The sequence below is a fragment of the Cervus elaphus genome, chromosome 17 (genome assembly GCF_910594005.1).
Source record: "Cervus elaphus chromosome 17, mCerEla1.1, whole genome shotgun sequence".
Taxonomy (NCBI): domain Eukaryota; kingdom Metazoa; phylum Chordata; class Mammalia; order Artiodactyla; family Cervidae; genus Cervus; species Cervus elaphus.
The window spans coordinates 21,570,863-21,593,809 of NC_057831.1; the positions used below are offsets into that span (position 1 = coordinate 21,570,863).

General features: G+C 38.3%; 1 protein-coding gene across 2 annotated transcripts in view; it reads right to left on the reverse strand.

Annotated features, from left to right (window-relative positions):
* Positions 1-6,918: 6,918 nt before the first annotated feature.
* Positions 6,919-22,947, reverse strand: part of TET2 (tet methylcytosine dioxygenase 2) — a 133,734-nt gene continuing 117,705 nt past the window's right edge. For both annotated transcript variants that reach the window (XM_043871471.1, XM_043871470.1), the window contains 3 exons: positions 16,773-16,910; positions 13,695-14,049; positions 6,919-11,715 (listed from right to left, as the gene is read on the reverse strand). In XM_043871471.1, coding sequence (XP_043727406.1) covers positions 10,250-11,715; positions 13,695-14,049; positions 16,773-16,910 — 1,959 coding nt within the window. In that variant the 3' untranslated portion in view covers positions 6,919-10,249. The remainder of the gene's footprint in view (positions 11,716-13,694; positions 14,050-16,772; positions 16,911-22,947) is intronic.

The following is a 22,947-nucleotide window of genomic DNA, read 5'->3' on the forward strand; positions in this document are numbered from 1 at the left end:
TTAGAACCACTTTTGCTGTGTCCCACGGGTTGATTGATTGATTATTTATTTACTTTTGGCTGTAGTAGGTCTTCATCTCTGCATAGGCTTTTCTCTAGTTGTGGCTCATGGGGGCTACTGTCTAGTTGTGGCTCCTGAGCTTCTCATTGCAGTTACTTCTCTTTGCAGAACACAGGATCTAGGGCATTCAGGCTTCCGTAGTTGCAGCTCCCAGGATCTAGAGCACTGCTGCTACTGCTAAGTCACTTCAGTCGTGTCCGACTCTGTGCAGCCCCATAGACAGCAGCCCACCAGGCTCCCCCATCCCTGGGATTCTCCAGGCAAGAACGCTGGACTGGGTTGCCATTTCCTTCTCCAATGCATAAAAGTGAAAGTGAAGTCGCTAGCCATGTCCGACTCTTCGCGACCCCATGGATTGCAGCCTACCAGGCTTCTCCGTCCATGGGATTTTCCAGGCAAGAATACTGGCGTGGGGTGCCATTGCCTTCTCCGATCTAGAGCACAGGCTTAGTATTTGTGGCAAGTGGGCTTAATTGTCCCATGCCATGTGATATCTACTTGAATCAAGGATTGAACCTATGTCTCCTGCATTGGCAGACATATTCTTTACCACTGAGCCACCAGGAAAGCCTTGTCCCATAGATTTATAAAGTGTTCCTATTTTCAGTTCTACTTATATAACACTGTGGTTGGAAAAGATGCTTCATATTTCAGCCTTCCTAAATTTTTTGAGACTTGTTTGTGGCCTAGAATGTGATTTATCCTGGAGGAAGTTCCACATGCACTTAAGAAGGTGTGTTCTACTGTTTTTAGATGGAATGTTCTATAGATATTGTTTGGGTGAAATGTTTTATTTAAGGCTACTTTTCCTTATTGATTTTTTGCCTGGAAGAACTGTCCATTGATGAAGTGGTTGTTTGTTCTTCTTTAAATATTTGGTAGAATTCACCAGTGAAGTAGTCTGGTCCTGGACTTTTATTTTTGACCTACTTGAGTGCTGATTTAATCTCTTTACTCACTATTGATCTTTTATATTCTGTTTCTTTATGATTCAGTCTTTCTAGAAGTTTTTCTGTTTCTGGGAATTTATCCAGGTCTACGTTATCTAGTTTTGGGCATGTAACTTTTTTTAATGGTCTATCATGATACTTTGTACCTCTGGGGTATCAGTTGTAACATCTCCTCTGTTTTTTGTGATTCTGAGTCCTTGTCCTCTTCCAGTTTTTCAAAGTTTGTCTAACTAAAAGTTCATAAATTTTCTTTATCTTTAAAAAAAAAAACAAAATCAGCTCTTAATTTTAATAATCTTTTCCATTGTTTTTTATGGTCTCCATTAACTTCTGCTCTGATCTTTGTTATTGCCTTGCTTCTGCTAACTTTGGGCTTCATTTGTTCTTTTTTTCTAGTTCCTTGTATTGTAAACTTAGGCTGTTTGTTTGAGATATTTCTTTTTTTCTTAATATATGCATATATAAACTTCGCTCAGAACTGCTTTTGCAACATTCCATTTTTAAAAATAATTTATTTAATTTTTGGTTGTGCTGGGTCTTCATTGCTACATGCAGATTTTCTCTAGTTGCAGAGAATGGGGACTACTCTCTAGTTATGGTTTGTGGGCTTCTCATTGTGATAGCTTCTCTTATTGCAGAGCACAGGCTCTAGGAAGCATAGGCTTCAGTAGTTGAAGCACATGGGCTCATTAGTTGTGGCTCTTAGGCCCTAGGGTGTGCAACCTTCAGTATTTGTGGTGCGTGAGCTCAGTAGCTGCAGCTCCTGGGCTCTAGAGCACAGTAGTTGTGGTGCATAAGCTTAGTTGCTCCACAGCATGTGGAATCTTCTGGATTAGGGATCAAACCTGTGTCTCCTGCATTGGCAGTTGATTTTTTTTTTTACCACTGAGCCACCAGGGAAGCCCACCATCTTTTTTTACTGTGCTTCCATTAACAAATTGTTGAACCTAGAGCTATTTTTATGCTTTTATGACTTAACCTTTATTCTAGAGTTAAATAGCATATCACCATGTTATAGTATTAGAGTATTCTGAATATGACTATATGCTAACCTTTATCCCTGGGTTGGTAAGATCCTCTGGAGGAGAGCATGGCAACCCACTCCAGTATTCTTGCCTGGAGAATTGCTACAGACAGAGGAGCCTGGCAGGCTACAGTCCACGGGGTTGCAAAGAGTCAGACAGGACTGAGTGACTAGGCACAGCACAACACCGCATCAACGTGTGATATACTTTTATGTTTTCACTTTACTAGTTAGCAATTTTTCCTTTCATCTCAAATAACTCATTTCAGCATTTCTTATAAGGCTGGTTTAATGGTGATCAATTCCCTCAGCTTTTGTTTATTCTGGAAGGTCTTATTTCACCTTTAGTTCTGAAGAACAACTTTGCTTGGTAAAGTATTGTTGGTTGGCAGTTTCTTTTACCACTTTGCCTGTATCATCCCCATACTCTCTTGGCCTGTAAGGTCTTTGCTGAGAAATCCACTGATAATCTGATGGGAGAAAATTTTTGTCTTTTGCCTCTTATAAATTCTTTTTTTCTTTGGTTTTAAACAGTTTAATGATTACCTGTCTTGGAGAAGAATGTTTTGGATTAAAATTTTGAAATGACCAATTAACTCCATGAGGTTAGATCTGTCTTTATTTTTTAAAATCCACTCTTAACACAGAATTGCCCTTTAAAACACAAATCAGGTCATGTTCCTCCTCTGCTGAGAACCCTCTAATATCATCATCTTAGAGCGAAGGCCACCATCTGACCTTATCCTCACCACTCTCTTCATGGCTCATTCTGGTCTGGCCACAGCTTTTCTGAGTTTTACAACTTTAGAGCTTTTCTCCTGCTTTTCTCTCTGCTTATATACTCTTTCTCAAATATCCACACGACTTTCATCTTCAAGTATTGTCGGTAAAACCTCCTTGGCTGACTACTGATTATTTAGAAAATCCAGCAGTCCTCCCAATAGTCAGTGCTCCCATTCCCCTTAACTTGCCATACTTTTCCTCCTGCACTTATCTATTAATACTTTATTCTGTGTCTATCTTTCCTAACTAGAATATAGGCTCCAAGAAGATAGAGACATATTGGTTTTGCTCATTGCTGGATGCCTAACTCCTAGAAATGCGCTTGAAACCAGCTTTAAGAGTAAAGGTTTAAACTATTTCTTAATGGATGGGTGAATGAATGAATGATTATACAAAACCAGGGTGGCGGAAAAGGTGATTTCTAAGATCTCATTCAAATCTGCTTATCCCTGATTTTGTAAGTTGAAATGTACTTCCTTTTTCTCATTAATGACTTCAAAATGCATAAAATAAAACCACTATGTTAGGAAATTAAAGCTTTAGCTCAACTAATTAACATAATATCTGACTTTTTTTTAGTTCGTTTGATGTGCTTTAAATGAACTCATTTATTCCTCACAACAATCTTGTGCCATAGTTATTATTATTTTCATTTTGGGGATGTGTAAATTGAGGAAAATAGAGGACAGATTAGTGCATAGCCTAAGGTTGCATACTAGTAATGTAGAGCCAGGGTTTGAACCCAGTTATCGTTCTTTATTGTAAGTCATCATTGAGGGAGTATAAAAATGAAAATTTAATCAGTGGTACATAATATTTAAAACATAATCTTTCATTTTAATATATTCTCCCTTAAAATATTTTATTCAAATACACATATTTGAAACATGGATGTTATAGACATTAAATTCATGAAATATATACCTGTTAGTAGGTGATATTGTAAGGAAAGGAAATACAAATATAATTTCCTCAGTCATTTATTTTATGCTCTGGTTGATTTTTTTTTTTTCCCCTTCTGATTTTAACTCAAATTGTTTGAGCTTTTTATTGGTCTTGGATGTGTATTTAGTATCTTAGAAATTGTGATGTCATTCCAACTACTGGAATTTTTACACAGTCACCAGGGAATTATTTACTATACCCTGATGGCTCAGACAGTAAAGAATCTGTCTGCACGCAGTGCAGGAGACCTGGGTTTCATCCCTGGGGCAGGAATATCCCCTGGAGGAGGGCATGGCAACCCACCCCAGTGTTCTTGCCTGGAGAATCCCCACGGACAGAGGAGGCTGGCGGGCTGCATGCAGTCCATGGGGTCGCAAAGAGTCGGACCCGAATGAGGGACTTTCACTTTTACTTTCTTTTCTGGGATGATTTGCTACCCTGAAAATCAGTTTGAGGCTTAATAAGAGTATATGACAGAGAATTATTTCCTTGTTTTTGTCCCTGTCTTCCCTCTGGCTTTGAGGTCCTATTGGTGCTTCATGATCAAGAGCTCATATGCTGTTACACAAACCTGTTTGGTCAAGGGTGAGGGATTCCAGGTCCCGTGGTGAGGAGTTAGTCACTAGGGCGTGATCAGTGGGATGCACCTGCTGGCATGAAGCATGAAGCAAAGGGGAGGGAGGGAGAGGAAACACTTTGTAAAAGTAACCGTTTATTCTAGTTTGCACTCAAAGTTTTAGATTCTTATTAATCCTTACCATATCCCTGTGAGGAATGCACTGTTTTACTGATTTTTACAGATGAGGCTTAACCAGTAAAAGTGCTAGTCTGCATCCAAAGTCTGATGTCTTCTGCTATACTGCTGCTGGAGCTTCATCATGTTCCTTAAAGCCTCAGGCAAGAGCTGCTTGTGAGAGAGGCATTAGGCCACCAGGGGCATCTCAAGTTTCAAGCTACACCACCCAGATTTCTATTAATGGGACTCTTCTGTGCAAGGAATATAAGGCAAGTGCTCAGTGAATACGCCTAGAAATCCTTAATTCAGTGATTTTAAATGATCCGAATTCATTCTTGTGGGGGTAGGGAAGAAGTAGAGTATCTCTGTGTAACTACTATTTTACTCAACACCTAAGGAGAAATCTCACTTCAGTTTGAATTAAGAATTGATTAGAGAGTAAAATGTCAATTTGAGTCGAGAAATTCTTTTGAAATTGTGTAAAAGGAAGAAAGCATATTTGTGCAGCATACATGCAAGGGAAAGAGTGGCTCCTTTCAAGAGGGAAATGTTTCGAGAGGGAGCAAAGACATTTGTGAGAAATTGCCTTGTAAGAGAGGGAAATGCAGGCAGGTGGCCTCGAGAATATGGGAACAAAAGTACCTTTGTTCTTCGAAACTGAAGAGTGCTGGCAAAACTGAAATAATCTATAATTACTGCTAATTCTCTGCTGGGCATCTTTTGTGAACATTTTCTCACCACTCTAACAACTCGAGAGTGTGTTTCTCACGGGAGGGAGGCAGGGAGGAAGTGCCCCACCCCTTACTGCAAAGCCTGAGACTGAAGTTAGTTAGCAAGTGTCTTCCTGTGGCCAGCGCTCTCCCATTGCATTGATTTGAGAAAGATGCTGGACACTCGCCTCCAGGTGGCCTTTAGACCCACAAAACCAATTAAAAATTCTCTGCAGCTTGAACAGTAGCTGCCTGGATGAATAAGGTCTTTTCTCACTGAATTTGGTTCTTACACAGCTGATGGAAAGGAATAGAAGCTCGAATTACCCAAAGCAGGAGGGTTTTTACACTAGAGCAACTGAAGAGCCCGAGGAAAGGAGTGAGCGGTCCTGTGTGGCCCGGCAGCTGCGGGCATGCCTGCTGGCATGAAAAGGTTCATTCGTGGCAGTTATTTCCAGAGGAGGCAAGTGGCCAATAAAGCTTTTGACGCTGGCTCGTCTGTCACTGGCAGCTGTCTCCCGGGTTCAAGTCCACCTGCAGGCTCGGAAGCAGCAAAGTGGCCCACACCTTCATTTATGGGGCATTGGCATCACCAGCCTCTGCCACGCCAGTGAGATCAGGAAGGCCCCTGGCAGGAAGAGCTTTTGCACTCACAGAATCTTAAATTCCCCTTGCCTGGAACAGTGCAGGCTAGCAAACCTGAAGAGCTAGAAGTTCCCAAGGTTAAGCCAGAGGATGGACTGTGAAATGAGAGCTGACAACATCTTCAGAAATTAAAAACAAAAACAAAACCCACAAATGGTTGGATTCCTGCTCTTTAATGGTGACGTTGCTTCTTAACACCCTGGCTTTGAGTAGAATGCTAGAGGAATCACCCAGGCAACGAGTTCAAAGGTTATTAAATGGCAGTCATTTTCTGGGTTCAAGAATGACTATTTGACAGAAAAATATGAGAAAGAATTCCTTACTTCATTCATGATGTAAATGATTTCTCTACCAGTTTCAGAAGGGGTGGGGACGACGGTTGGAAGACTCAAGGTAATTAGAACGTGTAACTGGGCTTGCTATCTTGCGTTTCTATGCAGTGTTCAGCAGGAGCGCACAGGGGCTGTGTGAGGAGTGGCTCACAGGACAGGGAAGGGATACAGAGCAGGACAACCTGGCTTCCGGCCTCCTGAAGCCACGTGGGTGCATGTGGACATGCATGTTTGTCTGGGGCTTCTCAGGCCACCCTCCCCACTTCCTAACACTGCCTGCCTTTCTGATCGGCAGGGAGAGGAACTTTCCATTAAGAGCGATCAGGAAGAGGAAAATGAGAATCTGAGAAAAGGGCTGGCCTTAGACTTAAGCAATGTGAACTCAACTCTGGGGTCTCTGCTGCCGCTGATGGTGCAGAGACTGTACACCAGGAGGGATGGTCAGCTGAGGTCCTCAGAGGAGCTGTTACTCCATTCCTGACACTGGCTACACGTGAAAAGTGCGTAGGTTAAAGAGTAAGCTTGAGAAAAAAGTCAGCTGAGTAGCTATTCAATCATTGAAATATTTTGGCCTTAATTATTTGGATGCTACCTTAGATAAAGTTTACTATTAAGAATAACCATCTAAAAAGTATCTTTAAAAAGCTACTGTTTTTCTTTCCTTTCTGCCCCACTGAGGTGGCAGTAATTCAGGAAGTGAACAGAAACGTCAACAACAAGACAATACTTAGAGTGCATTAAATAAATATAAATTTTATTAAAAACACTCACATAGCGTTATCAGGAATGATATAATAATAAACGCTTTCAAATAACCTGCATTCATAACATTACAATACTTACAGTATTTATAACCATCCTCAGATTTTTATAGACAAACCAAACATCTCATGAAAATAAGTTTTTAAAAAAAGCGTAGAAAAATGCACACAGAACTCATTATCTTAGTGTCAGACTGCAGAAGTTTCCTACACAAGTTAACCACTAGCTTTAGAAGTGAACTGTACACCACTGTGCGTCAATCAGGATGAAAAATTCATTCAAGTAAAGTTGACACCACTCAGAAGCATTTTCAAGTATGGCTATATAGTCAACCTGATATTCCTATATAAGCAAATTGGAGATCTGCTTTCCATTCATTCTGAGGCAGGTTTGATATTTACAATTATAGATCTGATATTTACAATATGCCACTTAATTTCTTCTCCTTCCTACCTAGCCTCTCCTCAACTCCCCAAACTATACTTCCTGCTCTGTTGGCCAGCAGTTTGACAAATGACAGTGGATTGGTACAGAAACCAAATATTCACTCATCTAGGGATGGATGACTCAAAACCAACAAATGTGCATGTAGTAACCAAATATTTGGGGTTAGATACATGGCATATGCAAAACATTCAAATCATGCAGTTTGACATATATAAAGCAAATGTTCTTGAAATGCTTGTAAACTGGTCACAGCCAAAAACTAGAGAAAAAAAGTTTTTTAGAAGACAAAAGCCATGTTTTGACCAAAAAAAAAAAAAAAATCCATGAAGATTTGAACAATAAAACACAAAGGCCTCCACTGATTAAGAATTTATTTGAAATGTTAGTAAGCAAAAATGTACACAGACTAAGACATAATTGTACAGTTGATTGCACGCCATCCCCCTAAGTGTTTTTCTTACGTAGAAAAGTCCTGTGGATCTGTACCTATATTGATTACAGGATCAAAACATCTTTTATTTAGAGAGTTAAAGACTCTAGCCAACAGCCACTTGCCAAACTCCTGACTTACAATTTTCCCTTTATCAACTCAGTGCATTCTATTTTCATGTATTTTTTTTCTGCTTGAAACAGTCAAAAGGATTTTCCAAACTCTTAAAATGTTTTTCTTTACAATAAAAACAGCCAACAGATTTACAAGATTAGTTTTAATTACATCAGGACATATACAAGTAGAATAGGAGGGATTCAAAATAAAAGGGTTAAATCCCTGAAAAAGAATATATTTATTAACCTACAACAATTTTACATGAACACAGGTGACATGTTGGCATAAGGAGAACATGAGCTGAAATATCCCTGAATTTTTAGAACAAAAAGGTTGAAGTTCAAGTTATACTTGCTAAGAAATCAAGTATTGGAAAAAGGTATGTTTTTTTTTTTAACTAAAAAAAAATAAAAGCCTTGGAAAAAAATGATGGTACACAATGCTATAAGCTTTCACTCTCAGTTCAATATCCTATTGCCAAACTAGTGTTGAGGTATATGACAAGTAGGAACATCACTCAAACCTTTAATGAATTCTTAGCTCACATTATGATATATTTGTAGCAGGTTGAGTAGCACCATCATGATGTGAATTCTGTTTCAAATCTATATATATATATATATATATATTTATATATATATGTATATATTTAATTTCTTTTTACAGTACTAAAATACTAAAGCATTGCGTTAAAAAAGTTTGTTTACAATTTAATTTACTTACTATACATCTCTTTCATTTCTTTATACAAATTAATGATTTAAAACCACCACAGCAAACCAGCTGCCTGTTTTTTAAATTTTTTTTAATTAATAGATTCACATGGAACTAACCCTGTTTATTCATCTTACGCAGGCATCAGTCTGCTCAATCTTTCTGGTAAAGAGGACACTTAAGCTAAGAAATGACAACATTAAAATGTACAATTATCAACACAAAGGCAGAATGCCATTTGGTTCACCAAAGGGAACCATACAGATCCATAAAATAGCATTGGCTTAAGTGAACTAGCTTTGTTGAGTCTGTAGCATGCTTTTATTTATTACCTGCAGTTAATAGAAAATTCTTAAAACTCTACATATTTGAGCAATGAACTTGTCATACAATTTTGTATAAAACTGTTTTACAGTATAGCATGTGAGATGAGCACCAGAAAACATGTGTTTTGTGGACTAATGTATTCCCTTGAATCCAGTAAGCCCCATTTTGGATTTAACTGGCTGTAATAAAAATGGATACATTGCTCATCAGCAGATGCATGGCTAAAAGCAAAAATATTTTAAAAGCTTTCCTTAAAAAAATCAACTTTTCATTCTAAAATGAAAGTAAACGTTTTTTTCTTTTTTTTTAAACATCTCAGTACCTTAGCATTGTTCAAGTTGTCAAAGCTTAGGTAGACAAAGTGCTTCTAAAACACCATTTAAAATATTTATAGATATACATGTTTGTGCACATATACATATGTGTATATATATATGTACATATATACGTTTATTGTCCTACAAGGACTTCACTGGATGAGCAAAATCCAGAGGCCTTTAAAATGTCCACATTTTAAAAACTAAGCTTGTGTAAGAATAGGTAATTATGATTAAAAACTTGAATGAAAAGGTACCCCCATTATTCAAGGGCGTTGGAGTACACTGATAGCATCTTGATGATATAAAGGCATTAAATTTTCAACTGTGAAAGACACCATTTTCTTAGCACCATTTCTTAGAACATCCAAACAAATTCAGTGTTTTGCTGTCTATTCATGCTTCCTGTAGCTATTTCGATAAATAAAAGTTAATATTAAGATTACAGTAAAAACTGCATGTTTAAAAGCCATAATTCCAGTATTTCAGTACATTGTATATTCAGCACCAGATGGTATTTTAAGATTCCTGCCCCTGTAACACTACAGTACTTGATTTGTGTTCCATGACTATGCAAACTTGGTATTATTAAAAGTGGTCACAGATGTGTAGAGTTGTAAGGGGGGGGGAATCACATTTACATATCATCTCGTCCACTAATAGAACCAGTGTTTAAAAATGTAAATTGTGGAACACTTCCTTCTCCACCTTCTTTTTGCATAGAATGCTTTGGTCTTTTGCCTAGATTTCATCTGTGACCACTTAGGAGTCAGTGGAAATTAAGTGCTATGGTAAGACGACCTCTTGTTTTGCTGGTGAGCCGAGGTTCCTCCCACCACATTTGTCAGGATTACTGTGTCCTTGCACCACTGCCCACGTCATGAGAACTACACTAACGGACAAGTTGGTTGTGGTCTTTTCAAATGAGGTAACCAACTCAAGGGGCGACATCATATGTATCTGTTGTAAGGCCCCGTGACCCTAGTGAAGGCATATGGAGATGTAGTTACTGTGGAGTCTGTGGTCACGGACATGGTCCTTTCAGCAAGGGACTTGATGAAGCGCAGGTAAGTGGGTTCAGAAGGTTCATGCGGCTCAGTGGGCTCCCGTTTCACTTTTCTGCCGTGGGTTTTCTGGGGCACATAGTCCGGGCCGTACTTTTCACATTCTTCCTCTTTCTCACGGGCTTTCTCGGCCATTCTGGCTTCCCAGAGCGCCAAGCCATGTTTTGGCTCATTCATGCTCTTGTGCTGGTAAAAGACAAGCGAGATCCTGGTGGGGTGATTCCTGTTGGGATTCTTTAAAGGGGTTGTGGCGTGCAGCTCGCGCTTTGCACACTCGATGAGGATCGACCCATGAGTTGGAGCCACAGCCACTCCCCCGATGTCAGGATCCAGGAAGCTCTGTTCGCTGTCAGACCAGACCTCATCATGGTCCTCGGAGGCCAAAGGCTGCTTTTCCTGACTGCCAGCCTCGTGTACCTTCTGCAAGCCTTCCTGGACAGAAGGAGTTCTCTCGTGGTTGAGACCCGGAAGCACCTTAGATAAGCCATTCGCCGTGTGGGAGAGCATGTCGTTCTCCTTGTTTTGGAGATGCAGAGCATGAAGGGAGCTGCTGAACATGCTCGGAGCTGCACTGTAGTTATGGATTAAATGAGAAGCTGGGTGATGCTCACCGTTTTTATAGTCTATGTTTGAATTGCTCAAATTGGGTGGTAATCGAGAGTTGGCTCCCATGAAGTGGCCATCCATCTCATGCATGGCATAAGGAGGAAATGTCCCTACGTGGTGTACATTTGGTCTGATAGTACAACTGCTGAAGGCATCTCCTTGCATATTTTGGTTTCCGTAACCTAAGTATTTAGAAGTAAAACTCTGGCTGTTTCCGAACCTCGCCTGGTAAAGCGTGTGGATGGGTGGCAGATTTAGCTTAGAGAGAGGGTCTTGGTTTGGATACCTATAGAGATCCATGGGCTGAGACTGGGGAGAATAGGAGCCCAGATATTGGGAGCAATTGTCCACTGATATGTTTCCATTGCATTGATATGATGGATACTGGTTATTCTGATTCAAAAGCCCAGGGTAGGGGCTCATGGGATTAGAAGAATTCAAATAGGAACCTGCAGCTTGGGATGAGGTGGAATAGAGGTTCACAGGGTTGGCACCTCCATAAATATCTGAAGTGTGCGAAGAGCCAGGATAAGGGCTCATTGCATTGGGCCGTCTCATGTACAGATTGGTGGATCCAGACGAAGAGTAAGAGCTGGCCGACTCTGACTGAGAGTTATTAGTTAAGGGGTGATGTGGCTGCGGCTGCGGGGGCTGCTTCTGCGGCTGCGGAAGTTGTTTCTGCGGCTGGGGTTGGGACTGGGGCTGCTGGGACGGCTGCATGACCGGTCCTGAAAGTCGCAGAAGTTCTGTGGACAGGATAAGAGAGAGCAGGGGCGAATATGCTTGATTATCATTTTATGAAAGCCAGCGAGGATGTTTACATGCACGTGAGAACCAGGACTAGAATTATGCAAGACCCGTCAAACAAGGACGAGAGGAACATCAGAGCTCTCTGATCACCGTCGTGCATAATTTTCTGTGTCTAAAGCGTTAGAAATACAATGGCAGAATCCATAACGGCACAACTGGGTGAGTGGTGGGAAATATCGTAAAACGTCCAAAAGCCATTCCACCGAGAGCATCATGTGCTCTGGAGCTTCTGCGCTTCTGATCACGCCACGCTGTCTCCTGGAAGTGCCCTGCCCTGTCCTCCCCACCCCCCTGCCCTTCCTCGACACAGTCATCCCTTCCTCAAGGAAGCCTTCTCTAAACCCCGCTTCTAGCGCTTTTGTAATTCTTGGTCATGGTCACTGCAAACATCAGTCAGATAAAGCAACAGTCATAATATACTGGATGCTGGAATTATATATAATGGATGCTGGAATTATCCATTTTTAGTTCTTTCTTCACTTCACTGTAAAGCAGTTCCTTGAGGGAAAGGATCATGTCTCATTTCACTTTATTTCTCCATTGCCTGGCAAACAATGTTAAATGGGTGAAGGAGCAAGAAAATTTGTTATGGAAGATTTAGCAATGCTATGAGAAAAAAAAAATGTCATTCATTTAAATACCCAAAACACCTTATACAGTTGGAAAACTCTGTTTCATTAGCGTGCTTTCCAGGAAGGAAATTCACACAGTTGTAGATAGAACTTTAAAGAAACTTTCAGCTTTGTGTGTGAAACTGGTAAAAGTCATACTTCTGTTTCACTTAAAAAAAAAAAAGTGATATGAGATCAGAACAGATAAATGGAGCTGCAATGGCAGTTCTGAGAACTGAAATGATTACTGCAGAGGCCAGTTAGAAGGAACTAGAGCCAAGTTCTTATTGATTATACTACATAGCTAACTTAAAGGAAATATCAGGGAGTGGGTAGGATTTACTTAGTGTAAATCAACCTATCAACAAATGTTTATTAAACATCTTTGACATATGATTCTAAATTACTTAGTTTTATCTCTGAGATTCAGAGACAAATCAATCAATAGGGGGATTCACCTTAGTGAAGCAGAGATGGGTGGTTCCAAGCAAAGCAGGATATTAATGCAAAGGATATACATTTTTCTTTTGTTACGGCTAGGCCAATACCACCTCTTAAATTTGGATATGGACAACATGTTGTATGATTTTATTTTTTAGAGTATTAACTATAGTCATAAAGCAAGACTTTAGAAAGAGAATATTCACTTAGCATTGATAATAATGCTCTATTGCTATAACTATAGATGTGATCTACTTTGATGGGTAAAAGTTTTATAAGAACTATATGTGCAGCCCGGTTGCATACCTCAGACTCAACCTGGCTAAGGAAAGGTATCTCATTCTCCTGCCCTCCCCCTTCCATATTTCAATAAATAGTACTATTATCTGGGTTAATAACTTTAGCGTCATCCTTAACTATTTTTTCTCCTGCATTCTAATGGTTTGTCACTGATGTATTGATAATCATTTTGGAAGAATTCGCTTCTATCATCTTCACTACACCAAAATTCAAGCTCTTATTATCTCCCTCTCAGTTCACTGCCTTGGTCTCCAAACTATCAGTTACTCTACCTCCAGTTTGGCTTGCCAGTCATCGCTAATAACTAATTTCACCACGTCACTTACCATAAAACTCTGCCATTTATTAGAGAACAAAATCCAAACTTCTTCCTCAAACTGGGGCTAATGGTGCAACATCTTATTACATCTCCAAAAACAAAGCCTGGGCCTTGCTACCTTAGAGAAAATTCTGGTACAGAACGAAGACCATGGCTGAACTTAAGCTTCCAAAATCAACAATGTTCACTTTTAAAATAAGTGTCATCTAACACATGTATCTACAGTGCTTCACATTGGATTTACCTGCCAACTGTTTAGCCTGGCTTGCATTTTCAGTCTGTTTCGGACGAGATGAGGCTGACTTTTCTTTTTCACTCTTATTTGTGCTGTTCTCCAAAGAGGAAAGCTTTTCAGCTGCAGCTTTCTTGGCTTCTAGTTTCTTCTGTCGGCCCGTCTTGACCGGCTCTGCTAACATCCTGACCTTCCGCCGGAAAGAACTCAGTACCTGAATGGCACCGTTTCGTTTTTTCTCCTCTTGAGCTTCTACACTGCCAAATTCATCAACATCAGAGACTTTGTAGAGAGGCAGAACGTGGAGCTGCTCATCCTCAGGTTTTCCTCCAATTTCTCGATTGTCTTCTCTAGTGAGGGTGCATACCTGGTGGAGAAGTAAGAGACCACAGCTTCAGTTTCAGTCCAAATGAAAACTGGTGAGTGTGAGTTTCTCCTCAGTATTTAGGTTAGACTGGTTTGTTACCATAAAACCGTGTTTGTCTGTTCTTAATGAAGACTGCATCAAAATGGTACATCAAGATAAATAAGTTCATTTTTTTTTTTTTTGAGTCTATCAGGAATTGTTAGTGACCCTGTTCCTCACAGACATTTCTAAGGGAAAAAACTGTATTGTACCCAAAGTGTAGCAATCTTCCACTTTTCACACTTACGAAATAGATGTGCTAGAGGCAAAGCCTCTTCAAAAAGAAACTACGGTTCCCCCACCAAAACGACTTCCTCTGTTTCTGGTAATATCACATTTGCCTCATTTCATACTTTTGTGCACAAAGAAATTTCACATCTTTCTTCACACCTAACTCTCCTTAACTGTGTTTAGGAAATTTGCACCAAAGTGAAATCTAAATAATGTAAAATTGAAGATTTGATTCATATGTAACCTAATGCTGTTTAACCTTTCTTTTCTCTCCTCTATACTCTGTGAAATCTAACTTATTGTTTCTCTTCTTTCTCATTTCTTTTCTAAAAAGGAAAAAAGCTACTTTTACTGCTTTGATAACTTGATGGTACTTTTTTCCTTTGGTTGGCCATAATCACATTGGCTTTGAAAGACTGTTGGTTGGTTTTGAAATACTAGCTTTGAGTATTCAGTGTTTTTAATTAACAGAGAAAATGTGACCACAGTTATTTAAAACCCAAGGTAACAAAAATCATTGAAAGTCACGATTGAAAGGCATGTGATGGTTAGATTTATGTTTGTAAATAAGTTTAACATGTGATGGTATTAAAATGGTACACAGAAGTCATCCCAAATCCTTGTGTCTGAGCATCTGTCACCTTTCCCACAATTTATCCCTACTCACTTCTACTTCTTTTGTGCAGCCTTCCATCGAATCTCACAGAAATCGCAATCTATCAGAGGTAAATGCCCCTCCATTTAAATACTTTTTCTTCCTCTGCCTACTCTCCAGCTCCTTGCTGAAGAGGAATCTGGTTATCTTCAGGACCAACTATAGCTCCATCTATCGTTTATTTCCCCTACTCCCCAGAATCTAGCAGCGCCTCCAAATGAGCAGATAGATGTTCAATACCTGATTAGTGATGATGTAAGATATTGTAGATGATAAGCCTCGTGTTTGTTCTCCCAGATCAGAAGTCAGCAAGCTTGGGTTAGCGGCTAATCCGCCTCGCAGTCTGTTTTTTGTATGGCCAGTGAATTCAGAATCTTCTTCTTTTTTTTTTTTTTTTCATTTTTAAAGAACTTTTTATTGGGCAGAACCGAAAGAATATTACAGACAACCTATGTGGCCTGCAAAGCTTTTTAACAGAAAAAGTGTCCAAGCCCTGCTCTAAATCATAGGTATTAATCAATACCTTCTCTGCTTTTCAACAAAGATTTCACACCAGCTTTCTCAAATTACTTCTACTGCCTACTACCTCTCTGAATTATTCTCTCCTCTGTAATAGAACTATGGTGCCTGCCTTATATTTTCCATGTTAGGTCTCATCTTCCTCAATTACACTTATTTTTATGTTGATGACTCATTGTTCAGTCGCTCAGTCATGTCCGATTCTTTGCGACCCCAAGGACTGCAGCACACCAGGTGTCGCTGTCCCTCAGCACCTCCCGAAGTTTGCCCAAGTTCAAGTCCATTGCAATGGTAATGCCACCCAGCCATCTCATCTTCTGATGCCCTCTTCTCCTTCTGCTCTCAATCTTTCCCAGCATCAGGGACTTTTCCAATGAGTCAGCTGTTCGCATCAGATGACCAAAATACTGGAGCTTCAGCTTCAGCATCAGTCCTTCCAACGAGTATTCAGGGTTGATTTAAGACTGATTGGTTTGCTCTCCTTGCTGTCCAAGGGACTTTCATGAGTCTTCTCCAGCACCACAGTTTGAAGGTATCAATTCTCTGGCATTCTGGAGGAGGGAATGGCAAACCACTCCAGTACTCTTGCCATCAGAATCTCACGAACCGATGACTTATTGGGTTGATTAATTTATAATTTCTGTACTTGAGCTTTTTCATTCTTTATCTCCATCCTGGGTCATCCCTCTAGGTGCACGGCCACACCCTGGGTTTTGTTGGTATAGAACACACTGCTCCCTCCTAAGATGGGTCCATTTTCTCCCCTTAGCAAAGTTTCCAGTTAAGGCCAATTCATTTCACTGGCTGTAATATGTAGCTACAATAGGTTGTTTTGGACTTTGAACCTTCTATAGTAGTTACTGTGACAATGGCGACTCATTTTTCATATATCTTCTCTATGTAAGTTAGACTGGTATCTTGGCTTGTGTGTGACTTTTTGCTGAACTGATTATAACTTACCAGATATTTGATACTAAATTCTGAAAGATGTTTTTTGACATCCAATTATAGCTAGCCATAGTCAGTCACCAGTTTAGTACCAAGAATTTTCATGATTTTCATGTACTTCTCAACAGTTTTCCACTGATGTGATATGCCAACCTGTTATATGAATACTAGTTATGCCAAATAAGGTCACTTGCAACAGCAATCATTCATGAAAACACTGGCCTCTACAATGACATCTGCAGGAAGCAGATCATGCTAATTAAATGCTGCTAACTTCCGTCCTCTGCTCTTCAATAGCACATGCTGCTGACCTCCCCTCAGCCGCACCTACCAGTGTGCTGCCATTCTGCATGTTTTGCAAATCTCTGTGGGCATGAGCGCAGAAGTCCAAACACGCGGTGACCCCTGAGAATGGACGGCCTTCCTTCAGACCCAGACGGCACTCTGGTGCTCTGTGTTCGTACTCAATCTGAAAAACAGAAGTGTGTCCATGAGTGGGAAGTACTTAGGCATTTGAAATTCTTAGGCACACATTTGACAAAAAAAGTATAAGACGGGTATAATGAGCAGGTCAAAAAATTCCTTTGTATTATATTTTATATCCCAAAACACAATGGAATGAGGCAAAACGGGGCAAATGCTTTGACATAGTAAAGTTTTTATTTTACAGTGTTACTGAGATATCATTGACATACTTTAAATATATGCTGTTTAGTGTACTGTTTAATATGTATATCAAACAGTACACTATATATATATATGAAACCATTGCCACAAACAAAATAATGTGCATAACCATCATTCCCCAAAGTTTCCTCATGCCTCTTTACTTTCATGCCTCCTACTTTGTTCTCAAGTAAGTAAGTGAAAGTCGCTCAGTCTTTGCGACCCCATGGAGTATACAGTCTGTGGAATTGTCTAGGCCAGAATGCTGGAGTGGGTAGCCTTTCCCTTCTCCAGGGGATTGTCCAGCCCAGGGATTGAACTGGGGTCTCCCACATTGCAGGCAGATTCTTTACCAGCTGAGCCACATGACTTTCTTCTCAAGCACAAGCTACTGATTGGCTTTGTCACTAGAGATTAGTTTGCATTTTCTAGAATTTTATACAAATGGATCCATTTTGAGTTAATTTTTATATAGGGTGTGAGAATAAGAGTCAAAGAATTTTTTTTTCCATATGGATATTCAAGTGTTCAAACACCAGTGGGTAGAAAAAGTTTATACTTATCCCATTGAATTGTCTTTGTTGAAAATCACTTGACCATACATGTTGAATCTATTTCCAGACTATTCTGATCTTTTGTTTTTAATACTGTACTGGGGTGTGTGTGTGTGTGTGTGTGTAGACAATAACTAACTGTCTTGATTTGTAGTAAATGTAGACTTGTAGTAAATCTTGAAATCCTGGAGTATAAATATTCAAATTTTGGTCTTTAAAAAATATTTGACTACTATGGGTTCTTTACACTTCTCTCTTTATATTTTAGAGTCACCTTGTCAATTCCTTCAGAACACCTGGTAAGATATTGGAGGTCATGTACTGAATCCATTGATTAATTTGGGAAAGCTGACATTTAAATAATATTTAGTCTTGTGATCCATGAACACTGCATATCTTTCCAGTTATTTGGGTCTTCTATAATTTCTCTCAGCAGCGTTTTGTAGTTTTCAGTGCATAGATCTTGTACAGTTTTGTCAAATAGGTATCTGTGAATTTCATTTTTGATGCTACTGGTTTTCATCTCAATTTTTAATTGTTTATTGCTAGTATATAGAAATATAATTGCTTTTTATATTTTGCAACTGTTGTAGACTATTAGTTCTAGGAGGTATTTTTGGTAGATTCTTTGGAATTTTCCATGTAACACATGTTGTCTATAAACAAGGACAGTTTTATTTCTTCATATTGAATCTGTATCCTTGCCTTCTGCACTGTCTAAGATTTCCAGTTAGATGTTAAATAGCATAAGCTACAAGGATATATTATACAGCACAAGGAACATAGCTAAAAATTTACAATAATTATAAATGAAGTATAATCTTTAATAGTTTTGAATATCTATGTTGTACATGTGAAACTTATATGGTAAATCAACTATACCTCAATTTAAAAAATTAGGATGCCAAAAAAGCTAGGTGCCAAGATGAAAATTGAAAACCTATCTTGAATTTTATTAAGCAAACATCCACTTGATAAAGAATTATGTATGTATTTTTATTACTGTATGACAACTGTATATTAAACTTCTGTTTATAAACATGGCACAGAGAACACTCTCAACAAACACTAAAACCGAGCTGAGAAGTTAAAAGAAAGATGTTAACTAGAAGTGGTAAGCATGGACATCCTTTTCTTATGCTGAGTAATATGTTTTTTTGTTTTTTAAATTTAGCTTTCCATTTATTGAGTTTTCACAGATGTCAAAGGTCTACCTTAGATAACAGGCATGATCCCACCACAAAATGGATGGGTGGCTCAGATGGTAAAGAATCTGCCTGCAATGCAGATTCGATCAATGCAGATCGACCCAGGTTGGATCTCTGGGTCAGGAAGATGCCCTGGAGTAGGAAATGGCAACCCACTCCAGTATTCTTACCTGGAGAATCCCATGAACAGGGCAGCCTGGCGGGCTATAGTCCATGGGGGTGCAAAGAGTCAGACAGAGCTGAGCAAACACTCACTTTTTTTCACAAAATAACATTAAAAAGCTTCATGTCACAAAATAGAGTAAAGCAAATTACAGTTCTACCTTGAACAAGTTTAGGAGTGAAATGCTGCTTTAACTTACTGCCATGTCATAAAACCACTAAGCACTTCAGCTGTTAGGGGTAAAGTTTTCAGTCTTTCACCATTACTCATGTTAGCTTTAGGTTTTTCATCTATGACCTTTATTAGGCTGAGAAATTTTCCTTCTATGGATGTTAAATCTTGTCAAATGCTTTTTCTCTGTTGAGATATTTCCCCCCCCGCCAATATGTTGGTTAATATAGTGAATCACATCAATTGATCTTTGACTGTTAAATGAACTAACTGTTCCTGAAATAAACTCCATTTGATCATGACGAATTATCCCTTTTACACCATTATTGGATGTATTTGCATGAAATTTTGTTAAGAACTTTCATATTAATATTCATGAAGATCACTGGACTTTATTTTTTCTTTAATATCCTTGTCTGATTTTAGTATCAGGATATTTCCAGTCTCACTCCTTTGCTACTTCCTAGAAGAATTTCCATTGTTATCTCTTTCTTAAATAATGGGTGAAATTTGGAAGGGAAATCATTTGGGTGTGGAGTTTTCTTTTTGAGAAAGTTTTTAATTACAAATTCAATTTCTTTAATAGACACAGAAGTATTTGTGGTATTTATTTTCTTTCTTAAAATTTATTTTTAATTGGAGGATAATTGCTTTACAATATTGTGTTGGCTTCTGCCATACAACAGTGTGAATCAGTCATAAATATACATATGTCCTCACCCTCCCCCTCACCCTGCACCCATCCCAGCCCTCTACATCATCACAGAGCACTGCATTGAGCTCCTTGTGTTATCCAGCAACTTTCCATTAGCTATCTATTTTACATTTGGTAATGTATATGACTTACTTCACTCTGTGTAATAGGCTCAGGGTTCATCCACCTCACTAGAACTGACTCAAATGTGTCCATTTTTATGGCTGAGTAATATATGTACCATAACTTCTTTATCCATTCATCTGTAAATGGACATCTAAGTTTCTTCCATGTCCTATTTATTTTTTCTTTTAGTAAGTTTTAGTAATTTGTGCCTTTTAAGGACTTTGTTCATTTCATCTAAGTCATTGATTTTATTTTCATAAAGTTTTAATAATGTTTTCTATTGTTAGTTTGTAGGATCTACAGTGATTTCTCATCTCTAATTCTTGATACAATTTGTACCTTCTATTTTTTTCTTGATTAAACTGACTCAAAGAAATAGCTTTTGACTTCACTGATATTTTTTGTTTTTTCTGCGTTCTATTTTATTGATTTCGGTTCTTAACTTCTGCTTTTCTTTCTTTCTGTTTCTTATAAGGCTAAAAGTGCTCCTTTTCTCCAAGTTTCATAGGGTAGAAGATCACTGATTTGAGGCTTTATACTTTTCTGATATAACTGTTCGATGCTATAAATCTTTCTTTAAGCAAGGCTTCATAGTTGCATCCCACAAATTTCAATGTCACATCTTCATTTTCATTCAGTTTGAAATAGTTTCTTTGTTGAGATTTGTGATTTTTACTTTGTAGGGTCAGAGAACATACTTTGTGACTTTTAAATTTACTGATAGTTAATATTCCAGGTCACCAAACAATCATCTTGGTAAATCATCCTTGTACACCTGAAATTAATGTTAACTCTGTCATTGTGTGGGGAGTTTTATACATGTCAATAACATCAATTTGGTTAAAAGTGTTGTTCAAGTCTTCTGTTCCCTTATTAATTTTCTGTCCACTTGTTCTAACAGTCATTGAGAAAGATATACTGAGAATTAATTGCAGTTGGAGATTTCTTAGTTCTATCAGTTTTTGTTTAATATAATTTGAAACTATTATATGCATAGTTAGGATTATGTTCTCTTGCTAACCTGACCTTTTTATCATTATAAAATGATCTTTATAATATTCTATGCCGTGAAATCTACCTTGCTATTAATATCACTCCAGCTTTTGATTGGCATTAGTACAATATTTCTTGGTTCTTGCCTTTTTAAATAATTGTTTTGCATCAGTGTGATTATTCAATATCACAAGCTCTGCCTTTTAAGTTGGGAGTGGTAAAAAATTTACTTTTGATATGGCTTTTTTATATTACTGAGATTAAATATACCATATGCTATTTGTTTTATCTTTGGTTCCATATTTTAAAAAAATGCTTTGGGATTCTATTCTCATCTCTTTACTGGGGGACTATACACTTTTTTTAGTGGCTGCTTATTTTAAGGTTTATAGTGCAGTGTAATAGTTTATCCATGTAGTATTATACTATTCCATATATAAGAATCTTACAACCATATACTTCCAATTCCCCAGCTTCTGCACTTTTACATGTTATAAGCCTTAAATTACATTTTAAATATATTTTAAAATAGCAAATTATCTTTTAAAGAAAAAAAATTTTTTTTAAAGAAAATTTTTTTAAATAAGGGGAAAAAGTGTTTTTTCTTAAATATCTACTATTTATGATGTCTTCATTCCTCTTTGTCAATCCAGATTTCTATCTAGTATTTTTCTATCAGAGGGCTTCCTTTAACATTTTTGAAGTGTTAGTCTGCTGGTGGAAAATTACTTCAGCTTTGGTAGGTCTGAAAATAAATTTTTATTTTGCCTTCAGTTTTTAGAGTCTTTACTGATTTCAAGGTTAATAGTTTTGTTTTCTTTTTCCCCAGTACTTTAAAGATGTTTCTCCTATCTTTTTTTCTTGCATTTTTCTATGCCTCTTATAATTTTTTCTCTATAAATAATGTCTTTTCTTCCCCTCCTCCATCTGCTCTTCATGTTATTGATTTTAATGTGACTTTATGTAGCCTTCTTTATTAATCTCCTCCCCCCGCACACACAACCTGTATTTGTGGCTTGCTGAGCTTCTTCTGGGATCAATGGGTTTATTGTTTTGAACAAACTTGAAGAGTAATTGGCCATTATATTTTAAAATATTGTCTGTCTTCCTTCTGGGATTCTAATTACACTATATCAGGGTAATAATACTGTGCCATAGGCATTTGATCAATTCATTTTCTTTTTCAGTTTTGCTTGTCCTCTTTCACACTGGGACATTTCTATCACCACATATTCAAGCTCACTAATCTGCTGTTAATTCTATCTACTGTATTTTTTATTCAGATATTATATATGTTTTTCATCTCTAGAAGTTCAGTATGGGTCTGATGTCTTCTTAGCTGTTTCTAAAGTCATGCTCATACTTTCCTCTATTGTCTTGAACAAATGAAATATTGGTGATTTTAATGCCCTTGTCAATATATTCCTATCATATGTCATTTCTGGAACTATTTCTGTTGATTGCTCCCTACCCAAGCACACCCCCCCCCCGCCCCCAATTATGGGTCATGTTTTCTAATTTCTTTGTATACCTGATAATTTTTGATGAGTTACTAGATACTATTAATTCTATCTAAAAATTTTTTTTTTGTTCTGAGATGCTGTTGTGTGTATGTACTCAGTCGTGTCTGACTCTTTGTGACCCCCATGGACTATAGCCCGCCAGGCTCCTTTGTCCATGGAATTTCCCAGGCAAGAATACTGGAGTGGGTTGCCATGCCCTCCTCCAGGCGATCTACTTGACTGAGGGATCAAACCCACATCTCTTGCATCTCCTACGCTGGCAGACGGTTTCTTTGCCACTGGGAAGACCACCCCCACCCCCATTAAGTTTGTTGGAATCAGTTTGATCCTTTCAAGTCTTGCTTTTAAATATTATTAGATGGAACCAGAACAGCCTAATCTACTTCTGTTACCAAGGCCAGAAAATTC